At 46.6% G+C, this 22,558-nt stretch overlaps 1 protein-coding gene across 9 annotated transcripts in view; it reads left to right on the top strand.

Moving 5' to 3' along the window:
• The window catches only part of ADAMTSL3 (ADAMTS like 3), a 353,112-nt gene that overhangs the window by 290,738 nt on the left and 39,816 nt on the right, over nucleotides 1-22,558 (top strand). For 7 of the 9 annotated variants that reach the window (XR_006218331.1, XR_006218332.1, XR_006218333.1 and 4 more), the window contains exons 22-23: nucleotides 3,407-3,534; nucleotides 5,495-5,623. Coding sequence is in view for 5 of the 9 variants with exons in the window: in XM_042987917.1 (XP_042843851.1) it covers nucleotides 3,407-3,534; nucleotides 5,495-5,623 (257 nt within the window). In the remaining 4 variants the exon portion in view is untranslated. Of the gene's footprint in view, nucleotides 1-3,406; nucleotides 3,535-4,307; nucleotides 4,375-5,494; nucleotides 5,624-22,558 lie in introns of those variants that run through there. The other 2 variants (XM_042987919.1, XM_042987920.1) reach the window with 2 other exon arrangements.

Raw genomic sequence — 22,558 nt, 5'->3', positions numbered from 1 at the left:
GACATGTTAGTTGGAAAAAGAAGGAAATTTTTATAGCCTTTTCAGATCATTGTGGCTATTCTTTAACACCACACTAAAACTGGACAAGGGGTAGTTTCTTAAATGTCAGTTGCCTGACGAATCTAAAACCATATTAATGGCGGGGCGCCAGGGTGGCTCAGTCGGTTAAGCGTCCGACTTCGGCCTGGGTCACGATCTCGCGGTCCGTGAGTTCGAGCCCCGTGTCAGGCTCTGGGCTGATGGCTCAGAGCCTGGAGCCTGCTTCCAATTTTGTCTCCCTCTCTCTCTGCCCCTCCCCCATTCATGCTCTGTCTCTCTCTGTCTCAAAAATAAATAAACGTTAAAAAAAAAAATTAAAACCATATTAATGAAATTTTGTTACTGTGTTACAATGGAAAAATGGTTTATCTTGCACTTAAAAAATGTTTTTACATTAATTTTTTTGAGAGACAGAGTGAAAGTGCGAGTGGGGGAGGGGCAGAGAGAGAAGGAGACACAGAATCCGAAGCAGGCTCCAGGCTCTGAGGCATCAGCACAGAGCCTGCCATGGGGCTCGAACTCACGAGCTGTGAGATCATGACCTGAGCCGAAGTTGGACGCTCAACCAACTGAGGCACCCAGGCACCCCTTATCTTGCACTTTTAATGGATCTTTTACCTACACATGATTTTATAATATCACACATTGGTCATTCGGAAAATATTGGCTCACCAGTTTATAGAGGTGTTTCAGATGTTGATGCATTTCCTTGTACAATGTAAAAAGTATATATTCTCTGCAGTATCAACTACTCATCCCATCAGAGAAGTCTTTGAGTTTTGGGAAAATGTCAAGTTCACGGTGGAGGATACTAATTTTCCAAAATTTCAATTTTCACCTGAAAGTTCGAATTTGATCATTGCCAACAAATACTGTCAGTTGTTTTCCTTGAATTGGCCAGCTTAATTTAGTTAAATTGTTAAAAATAGCTGCCACATACTCAAGTCTGAATAATCAATTTGTCTGAGAGCCGTTCTTTAAGTAAAAATGGGGTTCCATGAAAAAAGTGGCTAGTTTAGCTAGGAATTGAAACACGCAGAAGTGTTTGTGTATACTTCCCGTTTTGTATACAGAATGTTAAAAATATATATACTTGAGGGGTGAAATTTTGTAAAATTAGTAAGTCTCCCTGCTTCCATTCAGGACATTCTTTTTTTTTTAATTTTTTTTTTTTTTAGTGTTTATTTATTTTTGAGAGAGGGAGAGAGACAAAGCATGAGCGGGTGAGGGGCAGCAAAAGAGGGAGACACCGAATCCGAAGCACGTTGCAGGCTCCGAGCTGACAGCACAGAACCCAACGGGGAGCTCGAATTCATGAACTGTTAAGATCATGACCTGACCCGACATTGGAGGCTTAACCAACTGAGCCACCCAGGCGCCCCTCCATTCAGACATTCTTAAGGGAAACTGTCATTTTTGTTTTTGTGTTAAGTGTGTGTTGGTCAAGAGCTCAGGGACGAATGGCATACCCTGGTGCCAGGATCGCATCCACCACTGTGTTTACTAAGCAGTGAAAATGTCAACACAGCAAAAAAAAAGATTAATTTTACACATTTAAGGAAGCAGTGGCTGAGAGAGATGAAGGGATCGATTCACTTATGGCCACACATGTCCTTCAGGGATGCGGTAGAGCGTGGCCAGTTCAAGTAAATGTTTGTTGAGTTGATTTTAAGTAGTGTGACTTGATCGCATGGAATCACCATGAGCTTCTGAGCCTGAGACTCCCGGAGGTCATCGGAAGAAAAGTTTTGACACGGTACTTCCAGCTCCAATGTATTTCTGCAGACTTCAAGGATCGGCTGTTTGATACAGAAGCAATTCCATATGGCTATTAAAAGTTTTTAAGTTTTTAACAGAATAAACTAGTAAGATCCATTCTTATTTCCATGTTCTTCCTCAAACTTACCCGATTAATTTGCTCAACTTGCATTTAATTCCCTTTATGTAACAAAGGCTCTCACCTTCAGATATGTTTTTGGAATCTCACTTTTCAGTCGAAGGAACTCAGAAATGGAATTATATTTTTGAGAGCTGCTCTCCAATGAGAGGAAAGAAAGCGTGTAGGCATTTGGATGCACAGTCTGTGCCATTGTGCTGTTGTATCGTGACCGTTGATACATTCGGTCATCGGAGGCTTCTGAGAACTCACTGTACAACTGTCACTGTGTCAAGCTCTGCAGATGCACGGCTGTGAATAAGATTTGGTCCCTGCTCTTGAAAAGATCACAATCTGGTGGAAAGAAATAGATATTTCATCAAATAAATATATGAACCAGAGCAGAAGGAGCCCAGAGGGGGAGAAGATAACTCTAGGAGTATTGGGGAAAGCTTTACAGGGAAAATTATATTTGATCCAGGATTCAGTGGGTAAGTTGGAGTTTGCCAGAAGGAGGGGGTGGGGAAAGGGTACCCTGAATACGGTGAACAACGTATGCAAAAGCTCGGGGTGATGAAAGATCATGGAATGTTCTGGAAACTGTTAGAGGTTCATTATGGCTGGAGCATAGGGTAAGCACCATGAAATGAGAGGAAATGGAGGAGTGGCCCAGCTCAGCTCATGAAGAAACACAGCATTTAGCGGTCAGAACAGCCCGTATTGCTAAGATCTGGAAAGTGGGAGGGTGCAGGGAAAAAACAGCTCACGGACTACCGATCCAGGTGATCTAGAAGCAGCTTCAAGTCATTAAGAAAAAATTAAAATAAAGCAGAACAGGCACCGTTCTCCATTCCCTGAATAATCCCCTTCTCTGTCAGGATACACCTGACCCATTGGGGTCCTCGTGGTATTTACCTGCAGGTGTTTATGGGTACCAGTAATTGGGAAGCCATATGGCGCTCTCGCAGTGTAGACCTGATTCTTAACAGCATCCTCAAAGTCCCGGATAACGCGGCCTTAGCGTTGCCGCTTCCCCTGACTTCTTCCTGCGGCGGTAGTGAGGTAGCAATTAGAGCCAAGCAGCGTTAACCAACAGCCTGCGCCCTTCCGGGGTGCAAATCCAAGCCGAAAAATCCACACCTGCGGTTCCACGAGGGAGGATTTGGGCCCAAAATGAGGGTTTAACATCCTGCCAACTGAGGCTTGCTAGTTCGTCTTTCTGAAAACGTGGTGGGTCAAGCATGGTGTCCACCCTCCAAAGTCCACACTCACGCAGAGTGAGACAGGAAGACGGGCTGTCCAAGCACCATCCGGCTGCCACGCCGCTGAGTTCCATCAAGCCCATGAAGAAGCCTTTTCCACCCTCCAGTCTCACGGGCAGGATCCTTGCCAGCCCAAAGTCTGATGTCCTAGTCTTTCCCTGCGACGTGCCGGGGTCCCGGGGCCGTGAGGTACATTAAATGAATGCACCCCTTCCTAACTGTTCTGCAGGATCATCTTGGATGGAATGGGGAAGATGCAGATCCGGAACCCGACAAAGAAAGAACAAGGGATGTATGGATGCTCCGTAGCTAATCGTCTGGGTTCCGACGCGGAGAGGTCTTCTGTGCTATATGCAGGTAATGCCCGTTGTTCAAACCCGAGCTTGGTTTTTTTTTCCGTTTTTAACATAAAACCGTAGAGCAGCAGTTCCCAAAGGTCAGCAGGAGCACCTGAGGGCAGGTGGTTTGTCAGAACACAGAGTTCTAGGACCCCACCCCCATTCCTGGAGGTTCTGACGCCGTAGGTCTTGGAAGGGGTCCAAGAGCTTATATTTTTAACACGGTCCCAAGTTATACGGATGCTGCCGGCTTGTGGACCAAGTCTTGAAAACGGCTCCTTTCAAGCTCGCCTTCCGAGAACTGGGAATGAATGAGAATTTAATTAGCAGTGTGGATAGTAGGGCCTTGTCATTTTTTTAAATGCCACCAGTCAGTGAAAGAGAACAATTATCCTTTGAAGATGACCGTGGACCTCCAAAGGCATAGCTCCCAAACCTTAGAAACGGTTTCAGGAAGTCGTAACCATAAATTAGTGTCTTGTCTTCGCGGGAGGCAGACAGTGTCGTTTTAGTATGAAAATGTGCTCAGTTGTAAAGGAACACTCTTAGGTGGTAAGTCGTAAGCAGGGCTTCCTTGCGGCGAGCTCCTGTTCTGGGATTAAAAATGGAACGAGACCCGTCCTCCAGCCCTCCGCCCTATGGGCCCTGGCATCTGTGGCTCACAGGGACTGAGCGGAGGAGAGGAGCAGTAGCAGGCATTAGAATCCAGCACGCAGACCGCTAGGCATTGAGCGCGGTAGCAGGCGCACCATAGCTCCGCACGGAGAAGGTCCGACCTCTTGATTTTAACAGCTCCTTGAAGCAGAAGGCCTGACTTCCTCCGCTGGCTACATTCCCAAGGCAGGGCCTTCAGACCTCGATCCTCTGCCCCACCCTCCTGGGTTGTTCTCTCCTGTGAGCATCAGCTTCTTCCCAGAAAGCGTCTGTCCCCAGGTTCTGGAATTCCTGGGAGGAATGACAGTCCCCCTTGTGGCTGACAAGTCTCCCCTGAAGCCCGTCCCAGGACGATCCAGGTTCCTGAGAGAGCATGTCCTCTGGCTCCTGAACACGTGGTGACCAAACAGTCCACGAAAATGCCATTCTTGAGGGCACCAGGCACAGGTGACAAAACAGGTGAAGCAGACACACCCTCGCCTCCAGCAGCTCACACGCTAATGGCGGAGTAGAGAAGGCACTCGTGGCGGCCGTTCTCCAGGAGAGGGACGCTCTGTCAACACCCCCTCTGGGCTGTTGTCTTCCCTGACCCTCGCAGGCTCCTGAGAGGCGCCTGGGCAACCAGCACCTTCTTCCAGCTCAACAGCCAGCACCCTGTCCTCTTGTTCTGCTCAGGCGCAAAGTGTATCTCCTGAGTGAGTTAAGGAATGAAGCTGTTAAAAGTCCATGCCCCTCAAAATTCAGGGAAGTAAAAGCCCTTGAGCGGGTTCTTGGTTCTTGGCGACCTTGTCTTTGCTTATTTTTCCATGCAAGTTGTATGCGAGTTTTTTTCTCCCAAGTTTTCCTTCCAGAGAAGGAGTCACCTGGTCGCAAGCGCTGGTGTGTTTGACCAGCTGTGCTTCATCCTGTGCGTCGGAGACGTGTCCCTGCCCTGCCGTGGCTTCCTGGCTTCTTAGGAACTTCTGAGTTCCTTGTCTTTCAATTTGTTGAAGAGGCATTTATCCTCAATTTTGCTTATAAAACCAGAATAGCCTCGTAGCATATATATGGTTGCGGCAGTGCACCTGTGGGTACCTCTTTGAGTGCCTTCATCCATCCATCCATCCCTCTGCCTGTCCATCTGTGCATTAAGCACCCCCAGGCTGTGTGTGTGTGTGTGTGTGTGTGTGTGTGCGTGCACGTCCTAATGGGACACCATGAGGGATATAGAGAGAGCTGGATTCTGCCCCTGATCTCAAAGAGCTCAACTCAGTTTACCCAACGCCGCGCGCTTTCCCAGAGCAGAGCCTGAACCTAACACCGTTTCCCGCTCCCTTTGAATTAAGAGGCGCCTGCCATCTTGGCTATTGCGAGAAATACCAGCAGACGGGAGCACAGCCATCTGTCCGTTGTGGTTGGAGGCACCGTAGAGGCACCCCTGCAAGCAAACGTGACAATCCGCTGTCCTGTGAAAGGCAAGTGTGGGCATTTCCGTTGGGGGCTGGGGGGGTGCCCATGGCCAGCCCAGCGTTGCCGGGAGGTGCCAACTGGCAATTTGGCATCTTCGACCTCAGCCTGAGTGGCTCAGAGGTCTGCTTTTCCAGGGCACCGACAGGAGATCTCTCAAGGGCGAGACCATCCAGGAGCCCGGTGTGTAAAACGGAATGCCCGTTGACCGGTTTCCAGGGAGGACTGTGCCTCCCTGGCACACTGACATGTTCCCACTGGCAAGACTGGAACACGGGACCTACACGGGAGGCCAGCTTCTAGTCGTGGGGCTGCTGGGTGAGCGTAGCGTCAGTGAGGGGACTTGTTGGAAATTGTCAGACGTATCCTCCAGCTAGGCAAGGCCAGGCCTGGGGGTGGGAATGTCAAGGTCCCCTGGCCGACGCTCTCTGTTGTGGACTGTCCTAACGCGAGCGTGAACCGGTCTGTGCCTCGGTGGCTCCTTGCGCTTTGTTTGAGCTGGCAGATGAGCCCTCTTTCTAACCGACTGACTTATTCGTTCCTTAATAGAAATAACACTTTCGGTCTGACCTTGCCTTGATGTCTTTTAATTCTTGCTCTTTAAATCACAGATGTTTAAGTCTTAACCTGGGCCCACGCATCCCCAAACTGAGACGAGCATTCTGTACGACACCCGTGTCCGTTTGAGGGGGTCAGTGTGAATAACTTTGATCAGTTTCTCAGGGAGACCTGTGAACCCTTTACAATTAAGATCTGTTTTAAGATGACTTAGCATAAGCTTGGGCATCGAGTCACTGCCAGGACGACCGTATTTCCCTCGTTTCTAGCTTCTTCCAGGTTCTTTCCAGGTTCTTGTCAGGTACAGCCACTCGGGATGAGTCTTACTAGGCGGCGGCCCCGATAGGCAGGGTGACCCGGGGAGTCCTTGCGCTGTTCTGGGTAACACAGTGACCGTGCATGGAGGGAAGGGAGCCTAGGACACACGCGTCCGCCTCCCTCCCTCCCTGTAATGGTCCCTTCCTTGCCATGTTTCCAGACCTGCATATTTGGCTCCAGAAGCAGTGGAAATTTGCTAACCCCCAAGGTATTATTTTTCACCCCTTGGAAGTCCCTGCGGTGTTTGGCCTTACACAGACTTGAAAACTCCCTCCAGCCTCCCAACTGACTCCACCCACAAATATGCGAGTGTTCTGGCAAAGCACTGCCACCGGTTACAGAATGGGCCGGCGCTCTCTGGCCTCGGCAAGGAGAAAAGCAGAACGGAACTTTGCAGTTGCCAAGCCGCAAACGGCTCGAGTTTCTACAGCCCTACACCTGCAGAAGGTTCTGCAAAATAGATCTGACTTCTATTAAGAGAAACCTCCACGTTTAACATTATTCCTAAATGTCTTACTTCCATAATAGTTTAAAGTCAGGCATCCGGGGGGATGAGCCGTTAAAAGTCGTCGTGGTGTATTATTTGCTGTCGTAAGTCAGGGGCTGGGTCCAGTGGCAAGTGTTTTCGCGAAGACCATTTACTCCAGGGGGGTTTTATTCTCTGGGCCAGGCACCATGGGCACGTGGGCCATCTCTGACCTGCCCCCGACCCGGCAGCCCCTCTGCCCCTCCCTGCTGCACCCGCTGGGCTGGGGCGAGACTCCGTGCTGGGAGCGCCCCTCCACCTCCCCGCTCCCTGCTTCCCCCTTCTGGGAGCTGCCCCATTTGGTCTTTTTTTACCTGGCAGCCTTCCCCTGTGGACTGGACCCCAGGGACTCCTCAGGAGTCCTTTCCTTCTCCAAATAAAACCGCCTCTTTGTGAGCTATGTGCCATTGCAAATAAACCTGCAGGGAGTTTACCGTGTTTTCTTAAGGGCAGAAGCCATACTAACTGAGCCTTTTATGGAGAGCCACCTTTTTAAAGACCGATGGGGGAGTTGGTGAAGGGTCAGAAAACTTGGGCTTTCCAGGCAGTTCCGTCACTAGTTTGTATGGGACCTTCCTACCCTCGTCTCCACGGTAGGAAATATACCATGTTAGTGGAAGGAGGGACTTTGGGCTGCATCGCGTCTAGCCCCTCATTTTACAGACGAGGGCAGTAGCGTATTTACAGACTTGAACCCTGCTTCACAAAATTACATTTTCCTATTGCAAACTGAGACTGCTTCCGTGAACCGGTGGCAGGTATAAATTTTCCTTTTGTTTTTCAGTTGCCCTTAAAATATTTTCCGCTAATTATAATGAGCTCACCTATTCGTACCTTTCGGACAGATTGATAGTCTTTTATTAAATCCAAGTGTGTTTTATTCATGTATATAGACATCAAAAGTCATGGTCTCTGCTCTTTGTTAGGTGATGTTTCTAATAACTGTATGAAATACTAGAACCTCAAATCTGGATGTTTAAAAGTTAGGCTTTTTTTTTTTTTTAAATGTTTACTTCATTTTGAGAGGGAGAGACGGAGCACAGAGCAGAGACAGAGCATGAGAGGGAAGGGCAGAGAGAGAGGGAGACACAGAATGCAAAGCAGGCTCCAGGCTCCGAGCTGGCAGCACAGAGCCCGACACGAGGCTCGAACTCACGAACCGTGAGATCGTGACCTGGGCTGAAGTCGGACGCTCAACCGGCTGAGCCACCCGGGCGCCCCTAAAAGTTAACTGTTGAAATCCGGAAATCTGGATGTTTAAAAGTTAGATGTTTTACGTTGCAAGAGTACTCGTCTTGCTCTTAAAAAATTTTTTTTTCTTCTAAAACATGGAGCAAGAATTGAAAGTGTGTCCTCTCTGCCACCTTCTGGTAAGAAAGGAAAAGCTCATCTGAGAAAAATGACCCATAAATCGTAATAGCTGGGTAGCTTTTTCTTCTAGTCTCCATGCTTAGTGACAACATCCTTTATCTTATGATTTCCTGTGCATTCTGTGTTGCTTGTTTTTCTCTCTCATCAAGCGCATCAGAAGGTGCAGCTAAGCCGAGTGTCTGCTCTCACGTCTCCTTGTGTGTCAGGTTCCTCGTGACACCCCACACTGGAAATTCTTTCTTTTTTTTTTTTTTAATTTTTTTTAATGTTCGTTTATTTTTTTGAGAGAGACAGAGACAGAATGCAAATGGGTTAGGGGCAGAGAGAGAGGGAGACACAGGATCCGAAGCAGGCTCCAGGCTCCGAGCCGTCAGCACAGAGCCCGACGCGGGGCTCGAACCCACGAACCGTGAGATCACGACCTGAACCGAAGTCGGACGCTCAACAGACCGAGCCACCCAGGCGCCCCCCCACACCGGAAATTCTACTTATGAGGGTGGCCCTCTTATCAAAGCAGAGACACAGTTAATAGAATGTATGATGCAGCTTTGTTTGTAATAATAAAAAGCAAAGGGGAGAGGGAGAGATTAAAAGTGAGAGGGGAAAAAAATGTGAAAGAAACAACCTAAATCCCTCTCAGCAGGAGAAGGAGTCCATGAAAATATATTCATCTCCTTGAATACTATACGGTAGTAAAATGAATAAATTAGAGCTACTGGTGTCAACATTGATAAATCTTTAAAACGTAATCTTTCAAGGGGCGCCTGGGTGGCTCAGTCGGTTGAGCGTCTGACTTTGGCTCAGGTCAGGATCTCGTGGTTTGTGAGTTCGAGCCCCGTGTGGGCTCTGTGCTGACAGCTCGGAGTCTGGAGCCTGCTTTGGGTTCTGCGTCTCCCTCTCTCTCTGCCCCTCCCCTGCTCACGCTCTCTTTCTCTTTCTCTCACTCTTGAAAATAAATACACATTTAAAAAATTTAAATTATAAAGCATAATCTTTCAAGAAGGGTGCTAAAAAGACTCGAGGGGGGAGAGCATCATCTTTTCCACAAACGGGCTAGTTCTACTGGACATCTGCTTGTGAAAAAACGTAGTGGAAATCCTACCTCAGGTCATATGCAAAACATAACTCACAGCGAATTGAAAACCTAAATTTAAAAGCTAACACTATGAAACCCTCAGCATAAAAACAGGCACAATTCTTTGTCACCTTGGGTTAGGCGATACTTTCTCGGGACGCAAGTACCAACCGGAACGAGTAGATAAATGGGTTTCTTCAAACTGAAAAACTTTCAAGCTGCAAAGGGCACTCTCAGGAAAGCGTCAGGACATCCCGCGGAATGAGTGAAAATGTCCGCAAGTCATGTATTTGGTAAGAGAGTGTCCAAAATATAAAAGGGACTCTTGTACCTCAGCAATAAAAAAGACAACCCCATGTAAAACGGACAAATGATCCGAATGGACATCTCTCCAAAAATGTGCAGATGACCAATAAGCACATAAAAAGATGCTCGTTGTCATTAGTCATCATGAAGATGTAAGTCAACACCACAACGAGATGCCACAGTCCACACTGTGACGGCTGTAATCAGAAAGACAGATGCCCAAAGTGTGGAGAGAGAATGTGGAGCGGTCAGATCCCTGTTGCCCCGCGGGCGGGAATTTAAAATCACGCAGCTGCTTTGGAAGACGGTCTGGAAGTTCCCCCAAAAGTTAAACCCGGAAATTCCAGCCCTAGGGGTATATACACCCAAGACCAGTGAAAACACACATCCCCATGAAAACTCGTGCATGGGCGTTGACAGCAACAGGTAGGAGTAACTTCGATGTCCGTCAGCTAACGAATGGATCAACAACATGCAGTATATCCATCCGATGGAATTTTCTTTGGCCATAGAGAGGGATGAAGGACTGATACATGCTGAAACACGGATGGATCTGGAGAAATTACGGTAAGTGAAAGAAGCCAGACACAGAGATCACATATTGTGTAATTACATTTCCATGAAATGTCTAGAACAGGCAAATCCTTAGAGACAGATAAGAGGCTGCCAATGACTTTCCAGAGACTGGAAAATGGGGCGTGATGACTAACAGGCACGCGTTTCTTTGGGGGGATGAGAATGTTCCGGAATGATAGGTTAGTGATGGTTGCACAGCTTTATGAGGATGCTAAAGAAATCACTGAATTGAACGCGTGGAAGGGTGAATTTTATAGTCTATAAACCGTATCGCATCAAAACCGTCATCATAATACCCACACTACGATAGAACTACGAAGTTTTAAACCCTACAGCACAATCATGCTATTTATCAGCATATGAGTATATGGCAAAAATGCACAGATATTCATGGGAAGGACATACTCTAGTGTCAGGATTTTTGGTACTCCTGGGAGAAAAGAAGGAAAAAGTTTGGGGAAGGAAATTTAGCCCGGCTCTAGGGCCTTACTGCTTAACCAAGAACTAAAGCAAATACTAAAGCATGTCCAATGGGAACGTGCACTCATTTGGCATAATAGACGCGTGGTTATCTGTTCTACTGGTATTTTGGATTCCCCTCCCAGCCCTGCCTCTGCCGTGCTGTGAGACATCCAGGCCTGTCACCTACTCACCCTGGCCCGTGGTTTTCTGTTATAGAATAAGGGATTAGGGCATATGACCAGCGAGACCCCTTCCAGCCCTAAAATCCTACCCTGGACCCCTGGTCTTTTGCAGGAATCTGGGACAAGTGGAAGGAAAAATAGGAAGAATGCTTGAACTAAGATGCCTACCCAGGTAGGGCTTAGCGCTGAGTGCCAACAAGTGCCCTCACCCAGTTTTTGGAAGACGGAGGAGGGAACCCAGTAAGGAAATCTCTCCCTGAATAGCCAAAGGGGAGATGGCGGGGAGCATGGGTGACATGGGCGAAGGGGATGAAGACGTACGCACTTCCAGTTCATGGGGATGAGAAGTACAGTCAATAATATTGTGATGTGTTTATTGTCCTGAGCATTTCCTAACGTGCATAATTGTTGAACCACCAGGATATACACCTGAAACTAACTTAATGTTATATACCAACTATATTTCAATTACAATTTTTTTTAATGAGAATAAAAGAGGTAGATACGATGTCCCTGTCAAGGACCTACTTGGGCTGGAGAGCACCAGCCCAAGGAAAACACATGTACCTCTATTATGACTCAGAAGCTATGGTTGTGATGAAAAGGAAGGAACCAAATAACGTAGGAATCTGTGGCCTGGTGAAACCAGAATTTGATCATTTGAAAAACGTCTTTCAATTACTTACAAGCTGATGTTTAGGGCAAAACAAGTTAACTGGAGGACAGTTAGTACAGAGGGTGATTTGAAGCAACTTGGATGGAAACCAGTCAGGCCTTGGTCTCCAGAGCTAAATATGGAGAGACCTTGGAAGTCTGTGAATCCAGCCCTTACATTTTGAAACAAGACCCAGAGAGGAGAGACCTGATCAAAGTAATGAATCCAGTCCACGGAAGGGTCTCCTGAGAACCCTAGCACTGCCTCTGAGGCTGGCGCTGCTTCTGTTCTGAACCTGTCCCCTGGTTTGTGTTTTCTGGCCTCATTATAAAAAGTGACACATGCTGGGGCACCTGGGTGGCTCAGTTGGTTAAGCATCTGACTTCAGCTCAGGTCATGATCTTGCGGTTCCCGGGTTTAAGCCCCGCGTCGGGCTCTGTGCTGACAGCTCAGAGCCTGGAACCTGCTTTGGATTCTGTGCCTCCCTCTTTCTGCCCCACCCCTGCTCTCTCTCTCTCTCTCTCTCTCTCTCTCTCTCTCTCTCTCTCTCTCTCTCTCTCTCTCAAAAATAGATAAATGTTACCAAAATTAAAAAAAAGTAATGCATTCTAGAATAATTAGAAAGAATAACCAAGTATTAAGAAGCAAAGACACTCCTGTAATCTCATCACAAAGACACAACCATCGTTTCCACTTCGTTACGTTCCCATAACCCTTTCTCATTAAGTCAAAGAATGTTCTCGTGACACTGAAAGAAAATCCCAAGTAACATTTAATTGCTGCACCACTGAATGTAGCACGATTAAGCCAGTCCCTTATTTAGGGAAACTTAAGCAGCTCATCCACTTTATGGTTACGTGCAGTGATGTGAGCCACATTTTTGTACGTATAACTTTTTGTGTCGTTGAGATGAGTTTTTTATTTATCTTTTATTTTTTTTAACATTTATTTGTTTTGAGAGAGAGAGACAGAGACAGAGACAGAGCTTGAGCAGGGGAGAGGCAGAAGGAGGGAGAGGGAGAATCCCAAGCAGGCTCTGCACTATCAGCACGGAGCCTAATGCGGGGCTCGAATCCACACACCGTAAGATCATGACCTGAGCTGAAACCAAGAGTCAGACGCTCAACCCACTGAGCCACCCAGGTGCCCCAAGATTATTTTTTTTAAACAGATGAACAGGATTGGAATTACTAGGTCGCAGGGCATTCAACATTTTTATAACATCATAAAGCATGACAATTTCTGTAACTCAGAATGCATGTCACACATTGCCTTCTAGAAAGTGAAACCTGCCAGTGATGCGGGTTTAAGCCCTACATCCTTATCACCGTTAGACAGGAGAGGGTAGGGAAGAACATAGGCAGAAGTTACAGAATTAACCCCTCACGGTGTTAGGTACAAGCAGGTGGTGGGACCCTCCAGTGTGACAGGGGCGGGGGAAGGGGGTGCCGGTGGGGTGCTTGGTGCTCCGTAACATGAGTAGGGGGGAAGGATAGCTTCTCGCGTCTAAGCAATCGTGGCCAATTTCAGAAGAAACCTATTACATATGTGAGAAGTGTTTTCTTAATCATGGGATTTTTTTAGGGTTAAAATGCTATGGAGTATCCCTAAAGTTTCGTCGAGTCTAACAGAATTCCTAGCCTTCTTTACCAGGCTTCATAGTTTCCTTTACGGGGGAGGATCTTGAGAAAATTTTTGTGGTGCAGCCAGATTATGTGGTTAAATTCCTATATGTAGTCTCATCTCCCTGATAATTATTTTCCCCCGTCAGCCACCGGCTTATATTATATAGTGTGGAATTAAGTGGTAATGATGCAACATCTTTAAATCACAAATCCCTTTGATCCTCTCCGGAAAGAGAACCATCGCTCCAGAAAAAGACATTCACTGACCCAGTTTTGCATATAATTTTCACAATTCTTGAAAAGAAAACCTGAGGATCGTCTGCTTGCTCCTGTTTTAGGAACTGAACATTTTCTTGCTTCTTGTGGTTTTCGAAATGTACTCCCTCTTCTGTATTATGTTGACCTCTTTTTCAAACCATGTACAACTCTTGAAATAGCTAAGGTTATTTGTAAGTGTATTTAAAACCATTTGTCCCACTCAGAAGGGCTAGCCACCCCTTGCTTTTTCCACTTCTGCCTGTGATTCAGAAGTGTTCCCAACACCCTCCTCTCTGAATGCCATACTCAATCAAACAATCAGTCATAGGTGGCGGGAAATTCCATGCATTCTTCCGTCCATTCAGCAAGCATTGACTAGGCGTCTACTAAGCCCAATCTAGTTCGTTAACGTACAGACATGAATAATACCTGGTGTCTGCAGCTTTATAGACAAGGAAACTATGATACAAGAAATGCCAACAGCTAAGCGTTTATGAAGTGCATCAGACACCTACAGGAGAGAATAGTTAAAGCTTCTAAAGGATCAGAGGTTTTTACAGAACAGATGGCGTTACAACCGAGCCATTTGGAACAAAAAGGAAGGCCGTTTGAATCAGAAGAAACAGCCTATGTGCAAAAGCATGGAAACACGAAAGCTTCTGGCTTATTTGCAAAACCACAGGCAGATGCATGGGACTTAAGACAGAGGGTGTGCAGGAGAGTGGGAAGGGGAAGCTCTGGAAGTGTAAGTGGGGACGCGATTGTGAAGGACGTTTAATATCAGGCTAAAACCCTTGCACTTCATTTCACTGGCAGTGGGGGGACAAAGTTTGAAGCAGGGCAGTGGCGTGAGCCAATCTGTGTTTCAGAAAGAGCATTCTGCTTCCAGATGAAAAGCTAGAGGGGAAAGAAACCGCATAAAGCCATAAATTGAAATCAGTGGAATTGTATTAGGGTCATTGATTGGATTGTTGGACCAGTGACTGAAGATATTAAATTAAGATTCCATGGTTCTGATTTATCCAAGAGGGAGAGCAGGCGTATCTGGCATCTAGCAATGGATGTGTCATTAATTGAAGATCTGGGACATAGGTGTCCCCAGGCCAGCCCTGGAGTGTTGGCACATAGCAGTTGAGTCGAACACAGAGAGACGCTACAACGCAAAGAGCTAAGGAGTGTGTGCTGACAGACAGCCTCTCATAAGGAGCATATTGAAAATCCATCAAAACTCATCATCAAAAATAAGAATAACTTGGGGCGCCTGGATGGCTCAGTGGGTTCAGCATCCGACTCTTGATTTCAGCTCAGGTCATGATCTCATGGTTCATGAGTTTGAGCCCCACATGGGCTCCCTGACAGTGCAGAGCCTGCTTGGGATTCTCTCTCTCCCTCTCTCTCTGTTTCTCTGCCCCTCCCCTGCTTGTGCTGTCTCTTGCAAAACGAAGTAAAAATTTTTTTCAACTAAAAAAAAAAAAAGAATATCTTGATGTGTTAAAGTGTTAAAGTCTGAACAGCCTATAAAGTGGATGTTATTCTCTTTGTTTTGCTAATGAGTCAATAGCCTCAGCATAGCCGCTTGCCCCGATCTATATACCTAACCAGGGGGATGAGCTAGGATTTAATCCCAAGTCTGTGTGACTCCAAGGGAACTGGATGGAGAAGAATCTGGACTTGAGACAAAAGAGTGATCCCAGAGTGCTAACCAGAGAGAGGGAAGTAAAAAAAAAAAAAGGCCTGAGGGAGGAATTAGGGAGTGCCACACCTTAGGGACAAGGGTTAGAGGCTCAGGCATAGGCGACAAGCAGGGCCTGACGTCACCTGGGGAACTGCCCCACAGTGTGAGAGTGAGGGCCCAGGGAGGGTACACTGAGAGGTTGGCTCTTGCTTGCTGGTGGGATGCCGGCCGGCGTTGGGTCAGCACCCAGCTGAGGGAGGCCCCCACCCAGACACCCCACCATTACTGCAGCAACCGGAAAGGGATGTGGCAAATTGTGGGCTGCATGGTAATGACTCTCCAGTCCCTCACCTAACCCTTGGTAGACCTGCCCCAGATCTCTTTGTGTTCGTATTTGGGTTATTGATTAGTGGATTGAAAAGACTCATTTGTAAAACCATTTTCTATTCTTTGAAGATCTGCTGAATCTCTATTCTGAATCCTTCTTGAGCAATGATTTTCTTCTCATCTTTCATCCACATCAGTTTCCCATGTGGAGCAAACATGAGTCTACACAATCCAGAAGGAGCGAGAACTGCTAGAAGAAGGTAGCTGAATATGCACAATGAAAAACAGAAAGGGCTATTCGAGAACCGATCAAATTTCATACTTACTGCTGAAAGCCTCATGCTTGGGCGTATGTATGTCTGCAAATACTGAGTCATGCCATGTCTTGAAGCCGCCAGACCACAGCTCTTGTGGTCTGGTTCTGTTATCAACAACACCATTCTCACCATCAAGTGTCTACACCCCGCTTCTGTCTTCTGGCCCTCCAATATGTTTCTGTGCCCTGAAAACGTCACCGACATCCAACCCCACGTTAACCTTCCCTTCTTCGCACGGTAAAAACAGACTGAGCCATAAGGCCTTTTATCACATAATTTCTCCTCCTGTGCCCATCCTTTCCCTGTCTGTCTTTGTGGGGAAAACACCATGGGACCTGAACAGAATTTCAGCATCTCTGCTAACATCCCAGCACAGGTACCCCTCTGTTTTCGCTTATCTTTTCACTTATGTCATTTATCTTTTCATTTATTCCCCCTGGTTATATACTTGATAACGCAGTAGTTATATATTCATTTTCATGACACATAATGTACTAAAATCATTTTATTATCAGGGATAGTGTCAGTTCAGGTCTAGAATCACCTCCCTCCCCACCCACCCTACCCCAGAGAGTATGATTTAATGTGTCTGTAGTATGGCCTGAGAATGGGTTTGTTTTTTCAAGTTCCCAAGGCAATTCTTTGTTTTTTAAATTTTTTTAAATGTTTGTTTATTTTTGAGAGAGAGAGAGAGAGAGACAGAGCATGGGGGGGGGGGTTGGGGAGCAGAGAGAGAGAGAGGGAGATACAGAATCCAAAGCAGGCTCCAGGCTCTGAGCTGTCAGCACAGAGCCTGACGCGGGGCTTGAACTCCTGAGCTGTGAGATCATGACCTGAGGCGAAGCCGGATGCTTAACTAACTGAGCCACACAGGCACCCCTAACTTCCCAAGGTGATTCTAATGCACGTCCAAGGTTAAGAACCAATGCGTTAGCCAGTAAATGGGGCCAAAGAGTCTCCTGGGACTTCTCTCCACTGTTACTGCAAAATGAGAGATATCCTTTGGAAACAGTGGGTAACAAGGAGTGAAGCAGAAGCTGGGCTACATGGCAGGGCCTTGCGTCCATGCTCTGGGCTCATTCCAAAGGTGGATTCAGATGTGTCAACAGCTGAGACCTCAGTGTTCAAAGGTCCACAGAGGAGGAATCAGCTTCAGCATCAAGGAGAATCAGAGAAGAGAGGGCCTATGATGGATCTGTAAGAATGAGCAGAAATTTTCCAAGCGGTAAAGAAGAGTACCCAGTAGAGATAACAATCCCCAGTGGAGAGAGGAGCCCACAGAAAATCTTAGCATTACACCCAGTGAGGCATGTTTGGAGAACAGTGAGGCCCCAGGGCTGGGGGGCTAGCTCTTGTTAGCAGTTGGGACCCATGAATTGAAAGGGCTTTCGTGCCTTTATCCTCCAAGAAGAGGACATATTGTGGAGCTGGGAAAAATGACTCTTACTCCCCACCAGTCCTAGGGAGAAAGGAGCCACTTTATAGAGAAAGTGGAGGCAGCCCAGAAAAACAAGAGAAGAGCTGGACCCCTGAGGGAGGTGGACAGGGAGCCTTGAGGAATCAGCCCAGCCTTGAGATGTCCCCCGAGGAGCTCCCCTTATGGTTTGAATTTGGTGGTGATAGCAGCAGGACCAACTTCATGGTCATGGCGCGTGGCTTCCAAATGAGCAGTACTTTCCATGTACCCTTTAGGGACCTTGTCCTAGCTGTTTATTCATCCACATCCGGATGTTACATTGATAGACGTTGAAACTTGCCGTTCATCAGGAAGGGCCTCCGGAATGTCTGAGGTTCGTCCCCATCTGAGCTGTAGTTCTGGAATTGTCTGTATCGAAGTGGGTAACTTACACCACTCGTGTATCTTCGGTGTGCATCCTGCACTTGATTTGCACCAATGCTGAGTCTCTTTCTTCAAGGAGCCACTGGAGGGTTTCGATCTTGAGATACTATGTGGAATAACTCTCATGGGCCTTTGCTGGCCCATAAACGAGACCCTGGAGGACAGCATCCAGTGGTGGACTGTAGCACTCGTGGGATATGACTGGTAAACTTAAAGAGATCTGTCCAGTCCCAAGCAAAGCAGGGCTCCCAAGAGGCCCGGGATGTTGATACCTTCCCTCCATGTTAGAAGGAACATATTTTATTTTATTTTATTTTTTTTTAATGTTTATTTATTTTTGAGACAGAGAGAGACAGAGCATGAACGGGGGAGGGTCAGAGAGAGAGGGAGACACAGAATCGGAAGCAGGCTCCAGGCTCTGAGCCATCAGCCCAGAGCCCGACGTGGGGCTCGAACTCACGAACCGTGAGATCGTGACCTGAGCCGAAGTCGGACGCTCAACCGACTGAGCCACCCAGGCGCCCCTGAAGGAACATATTTTAAAAGCCTCTGGGGAAAGACGCTTGAATATGGAAATGGGGACAGATGCCGTGACCCACGTTGTTTCTACTTCCTCAGATCAAGTTGCTTGGGGACCTGGTGTTGTCAATCTGTTGACATCATTTTGCCGGAGAAGAGAAAGTGCTTCGGCAGCTACTCAGGAGAGTTCTGTGATGGGTAAAAGCCATAGCCTCACATTTGTCAGAAGTTCTGGGTATGGCATCAGTGATGGATCGTCCTTTATATCCAAAAAGCATAGATTACATATCGCCAAAAAGAACAGAAGAGTGTGCAGTTAACTCAACATGGGAGCATTTCTTACCATATTTACTACGTTGTGAACACTGGCCCCACATTCTAGAAGAGTATACATACTATTTGTGCTGGTCGTGTTGAGGTGTTTGTCTCTGACACGGGGACGGTGAGCTCTTTCCTGTTTCCTCTATTAGTAATGTTTCCCCTTGTGGGTTGTCTATGCTGTGTTCAATTTGCCTCTTATCCTATGAATTGACAATACAACTTCTTCATAGCCCCCCAGAGGTCACTAACGGTAGTTGAAATTTCCCGTCATCACGTGTGAAAAAAATCCAGCACATCGTCTAAGTGTTGAGTAGCTTGGGGAAATCAAGAAATGAACAAAACCCTACAGGTATAATATCTGTGATACATTGATATAAACATCTAGCATTTTAGAGCCGTCCGAACAGGCCAAGGATTTTGTAGTGTGGAATGTTCCGTGGGCCTTTCAAGGACGAGGGATATTTGTTTTTAAACAGTGACTATTTTTAAAGACACCCAGAGGTTCAGACTTGCTGCAAACACGTGTTTTACAAACCCTCCAGAGCTGAACCTTTTTTTTTTTTTTTTCCCCACCACATTTGCCTTCCAAAAACGATTCCAGCATTGTGGAAACAGAACATGAAGTATCTCAGGGCTGCGTGGCTTAGGGGAATAGCCTGTCTTTGAGGTTAGACAAATAAGTTTAAACTATTTCTGACATTCTGTCGCTGTTTCAACAGAGCACACATTTGTTATTTTGAAAGACCGTCAAGAGCAGTGGTCAGAAGCATCTCGTCTGAGTTTCCTCCTGCCTCTTCCGTTCTTTGAACGTGTTCACACGGGTAATGACGCTTCTAGGTGCTGAGTTGCAGGGGGTCGGTTTCTTTTTTATCCACCCTGGAGACCTACGTGTCTCCTTTTGCATCTCAAAACCAGCCGGGTTCTGCTTTGCCGTCTGAAACTGCTGGCTCAGGGAGAATATCCCTGTGTGTGCAAACCCAGTATCATACCCTTGCTGTTCTGAGGTTGCTCGTGGAGTTGTCTCTGACTCCTGTCAGTTCCAGAGGCTGGAAATTCGGGAGTCTTCTGGAACTGACTTCTGGCAGTAATGGGGGCTTACACTGGGCTGGACCCTCTGCCTCTGGCTTCTTCCTGTACTCACCTGCTATGTGCACTCACTCTCTCTCGCTCTCTCTCTCTCTCTCTCTCTCTCTCTCTCTCTCTCAGTTCCTTGACTGCTTTCTACTCATAGCAAGACCTCCATTGTTACCAAGCACTTGACAACCTTTTAAAGCAAGGCTGAGGCTTGAGAGATCACGGCAAAGGCATCCTATCCCCTTGCCCCTCTGCTCCCTGTTCTCTCTCATCCCCCCCTCTGCTTTCCCCAACCCCTAGGATTGCTGTAGGGACTCTAAGTTCTTCTCTCCCTGTTATGTGGCCCTTGCCTACAGATGCATGCATCGAAATCTTGCAAGATGTCCTGAGGGAAGAGTATCCACCCTCTTTAGAAGACAGCTGGAGGGGCGCCGGGGTGGTTCAGTAGGTTAAGCGTCCGACTTGGGATCAGGTCATGATCTCACAGTTTGTGAGTTGGAGCACCACGTCGGGCTCTGTGATGACAGCTTGGAGCCTGAGTCTGCTTCTAACTCTGTCTCCTTCTCCCTCTGCCCCTCCTCCGCTTAAGTGCTCTCGCTCTCTCTCTCAAAAGTAAATAAACATTAAAAAAAAAGACAGCTGGAATTATATACAGAAGAAAGCAATGTCTCTAGCCTGTAGTCGGTTCTATTGAATTTATTTATTTATTTTTAAGTTTATTTATTTATTTATTTGGAGAGAGATGGAGTGCAAGCCGGGGAGGGGCAGAGAGAGGGAGAGAGAGAATCACAAGCAGGCTCTGCACTGTCAGCACGGAGCCTGAAGCAGGGTTCGAGCTCACCCAGTGTGGGGCTCAAACTCACGAACCGTGAGATCATGACCTGAACTGAAGTCAGATGCTTAACCGACTGAGCCCAACAGACGCCCCTCTTTTTTCCCCTCTGTTCATTTGTTTCTTAAATTCCACATATGAGCGAAAACATATGGTATTTGTCTTTCTCTGACTGGCATTTCACTTAGCATAATATACTCTCTATCTGTCCACATCATTGCAAATGGCAAGATTTCATTCTTCTTGATCACCAAGTAATATTCCAGTGTGTGTATGTGTGTGTGTGTGTGTGTGTGTGTGTGTGTGTGTGTGCGCGCGTGTGTGTGTGACACCTTCTTTATCCATTCATCTATTGATGGACACTTGGACTGCTTCTGTAATTTGGCTGTTGTAGATAATGCTTCTGTAAACATCGGGATGCCTGTATCCCTTTGGAATTAGTGTTTTCCTATTGTTTGGGTAAATACCCTCTACTGGAATTATTGGATCATAGGGTAGTTCTATCTTCAATTTTTTTTAGGTTTATTTATCTACTTAGAGAGAGACAGAGCACGCAAGTGAGGCAGGCTCAAAGCCTTTAGGATAAAAGCCAAATCTTCACTATGACCTGCAGTGCTGTGATCTGAGCCCCGTCCCCACCTGCCACTTCTCTGTCCTTGTCTCCTCCATGTACCTTCCTCGGTCACACCTCTGTAGCCACAGTGTTCTTTCCTGCTCCTCCAAAGTAGGAGTGTACCCTGAACTCCAGGCTGATAAAGCCTATGGGGCTGCTTCTTCGAATAGCATTCTCAAAAGCAGAAAATAAAATACTTGGTATTCTAAAGAAAGCCAGTTCTAACCAAAATCTCAAATAAATAGTAAATCAGAAGTGGCATATGATGATATAAGTGCTTTTTCCTGATGCGCTCAATTCCAAATCTAGCATTGGATCCAACAATTGCCATGATTTCAAAGTAGTGGTGGCCTACGAGATATTTTGAGAGCTCTGCAACAACCGTAACGTGACACGAAAGTGTTTACCTGTGGTTTCCGTTAGCTGCGTAGTTGGAGATCCTGCCATCTTGTTTTGTTGGCTATGTTCATAGTTGCTGGAAATTCTAAATGTCAGCTAGAGTTAGTGAAAAGGCCATGGAACCTTGACTTCCATCTATGCACCCAGGTGGGGTTAAGGGACTCCATGTGAGGAATGCTGCTTCAGGGCTGAGGCACGTGCTGTTCCTTCTGCCTGAAGTTAGACCTCTACGTGGCTCGTCTAGCCTGGCTGAAGGCCTTCAGTAAACCTCTTTCACGTAGAACTTTACAACACTGTTGTTTACACGTTTCTTACCATGGAGGTGTGACAAATAAGCCAATGCATCTGAAACTCTTCAGGGTCTCTCCCCATGAGAGGTTTTATAACTTGAGAAAAACTCCATTTATTTAGACTAATTGTAGGAGACATGTCACAATTAATGGAGATTCTTGAATTGTTATGTTTTCAAACTCACGTCTCTTTCAAAAATGTGTGGTCACTTAAGAATTACTCAATAAGGGATCTTAAAGGACTCTCCTTTAATTAGTAAAATAATTAAGTTCACGTGTATGGAAGCTGGTGAAATGTTTGAAGAGGTTTTTGATATGGTTTGCCCTTTTTTAATCAAAATATTTAAGAAGATTATTTGCTTCCTGGCAAGTAAAGACCTTCCCTAAATTACCAGGGATTCCAAAATAATTGTGTCTGAAGGTGTGAGGACTTACCACAGAGTCTGCATTTTACTATCTTCTCTGTTTGGAAGAGAACATTGCCATGAATAACCAAAGTCACGCAGTTGTATCTTTGAGATACAATGATTTTCTTCCAGAAGATCTACTCCCCGTTCATGTATGCAATCAGCAAATATTTATATGTCTGCTCTTTGCCAGTCACTGTCCCCACAGCTTACTGGAGAGGCCTGAGATTAATGTGGTAGTGATTCTCTATGAGAGTGCTGGCCATGGAAAGCACATAAGAAAAATGAGTTGAGGGGCGCCTGGGTGGCTCAGTCGGTTGAGCGTCCAACTTCGGCTCAGGTCATGATCTCATGGCTCGTGGATTCGAGCCCCTTGTTGGGCTCAGTGCTGACAGCTCAGAGCCGGGAGCCTGCTTT

The sequence above is a fragment of the Panthera tigris genome, chromosome B3, assembly GCF_018350195.1.
Source record: "Panthera tigris isolate Pti1 chromosome B3, P.tigris_Pti1_mat1.1, whole genome shotgun sequence".
NCBI classification, from domain to species: domain Eukaryota; kingdom Metazoa; phylum Chordata; class Mammalia; order Carnivora; family Felidae; genus Panthera; species Panthera tigris.
Note: the sequence above shows the minus strand (reverse complement) of the source record. Positions and strands in the feature narration are given on the sequence as shown.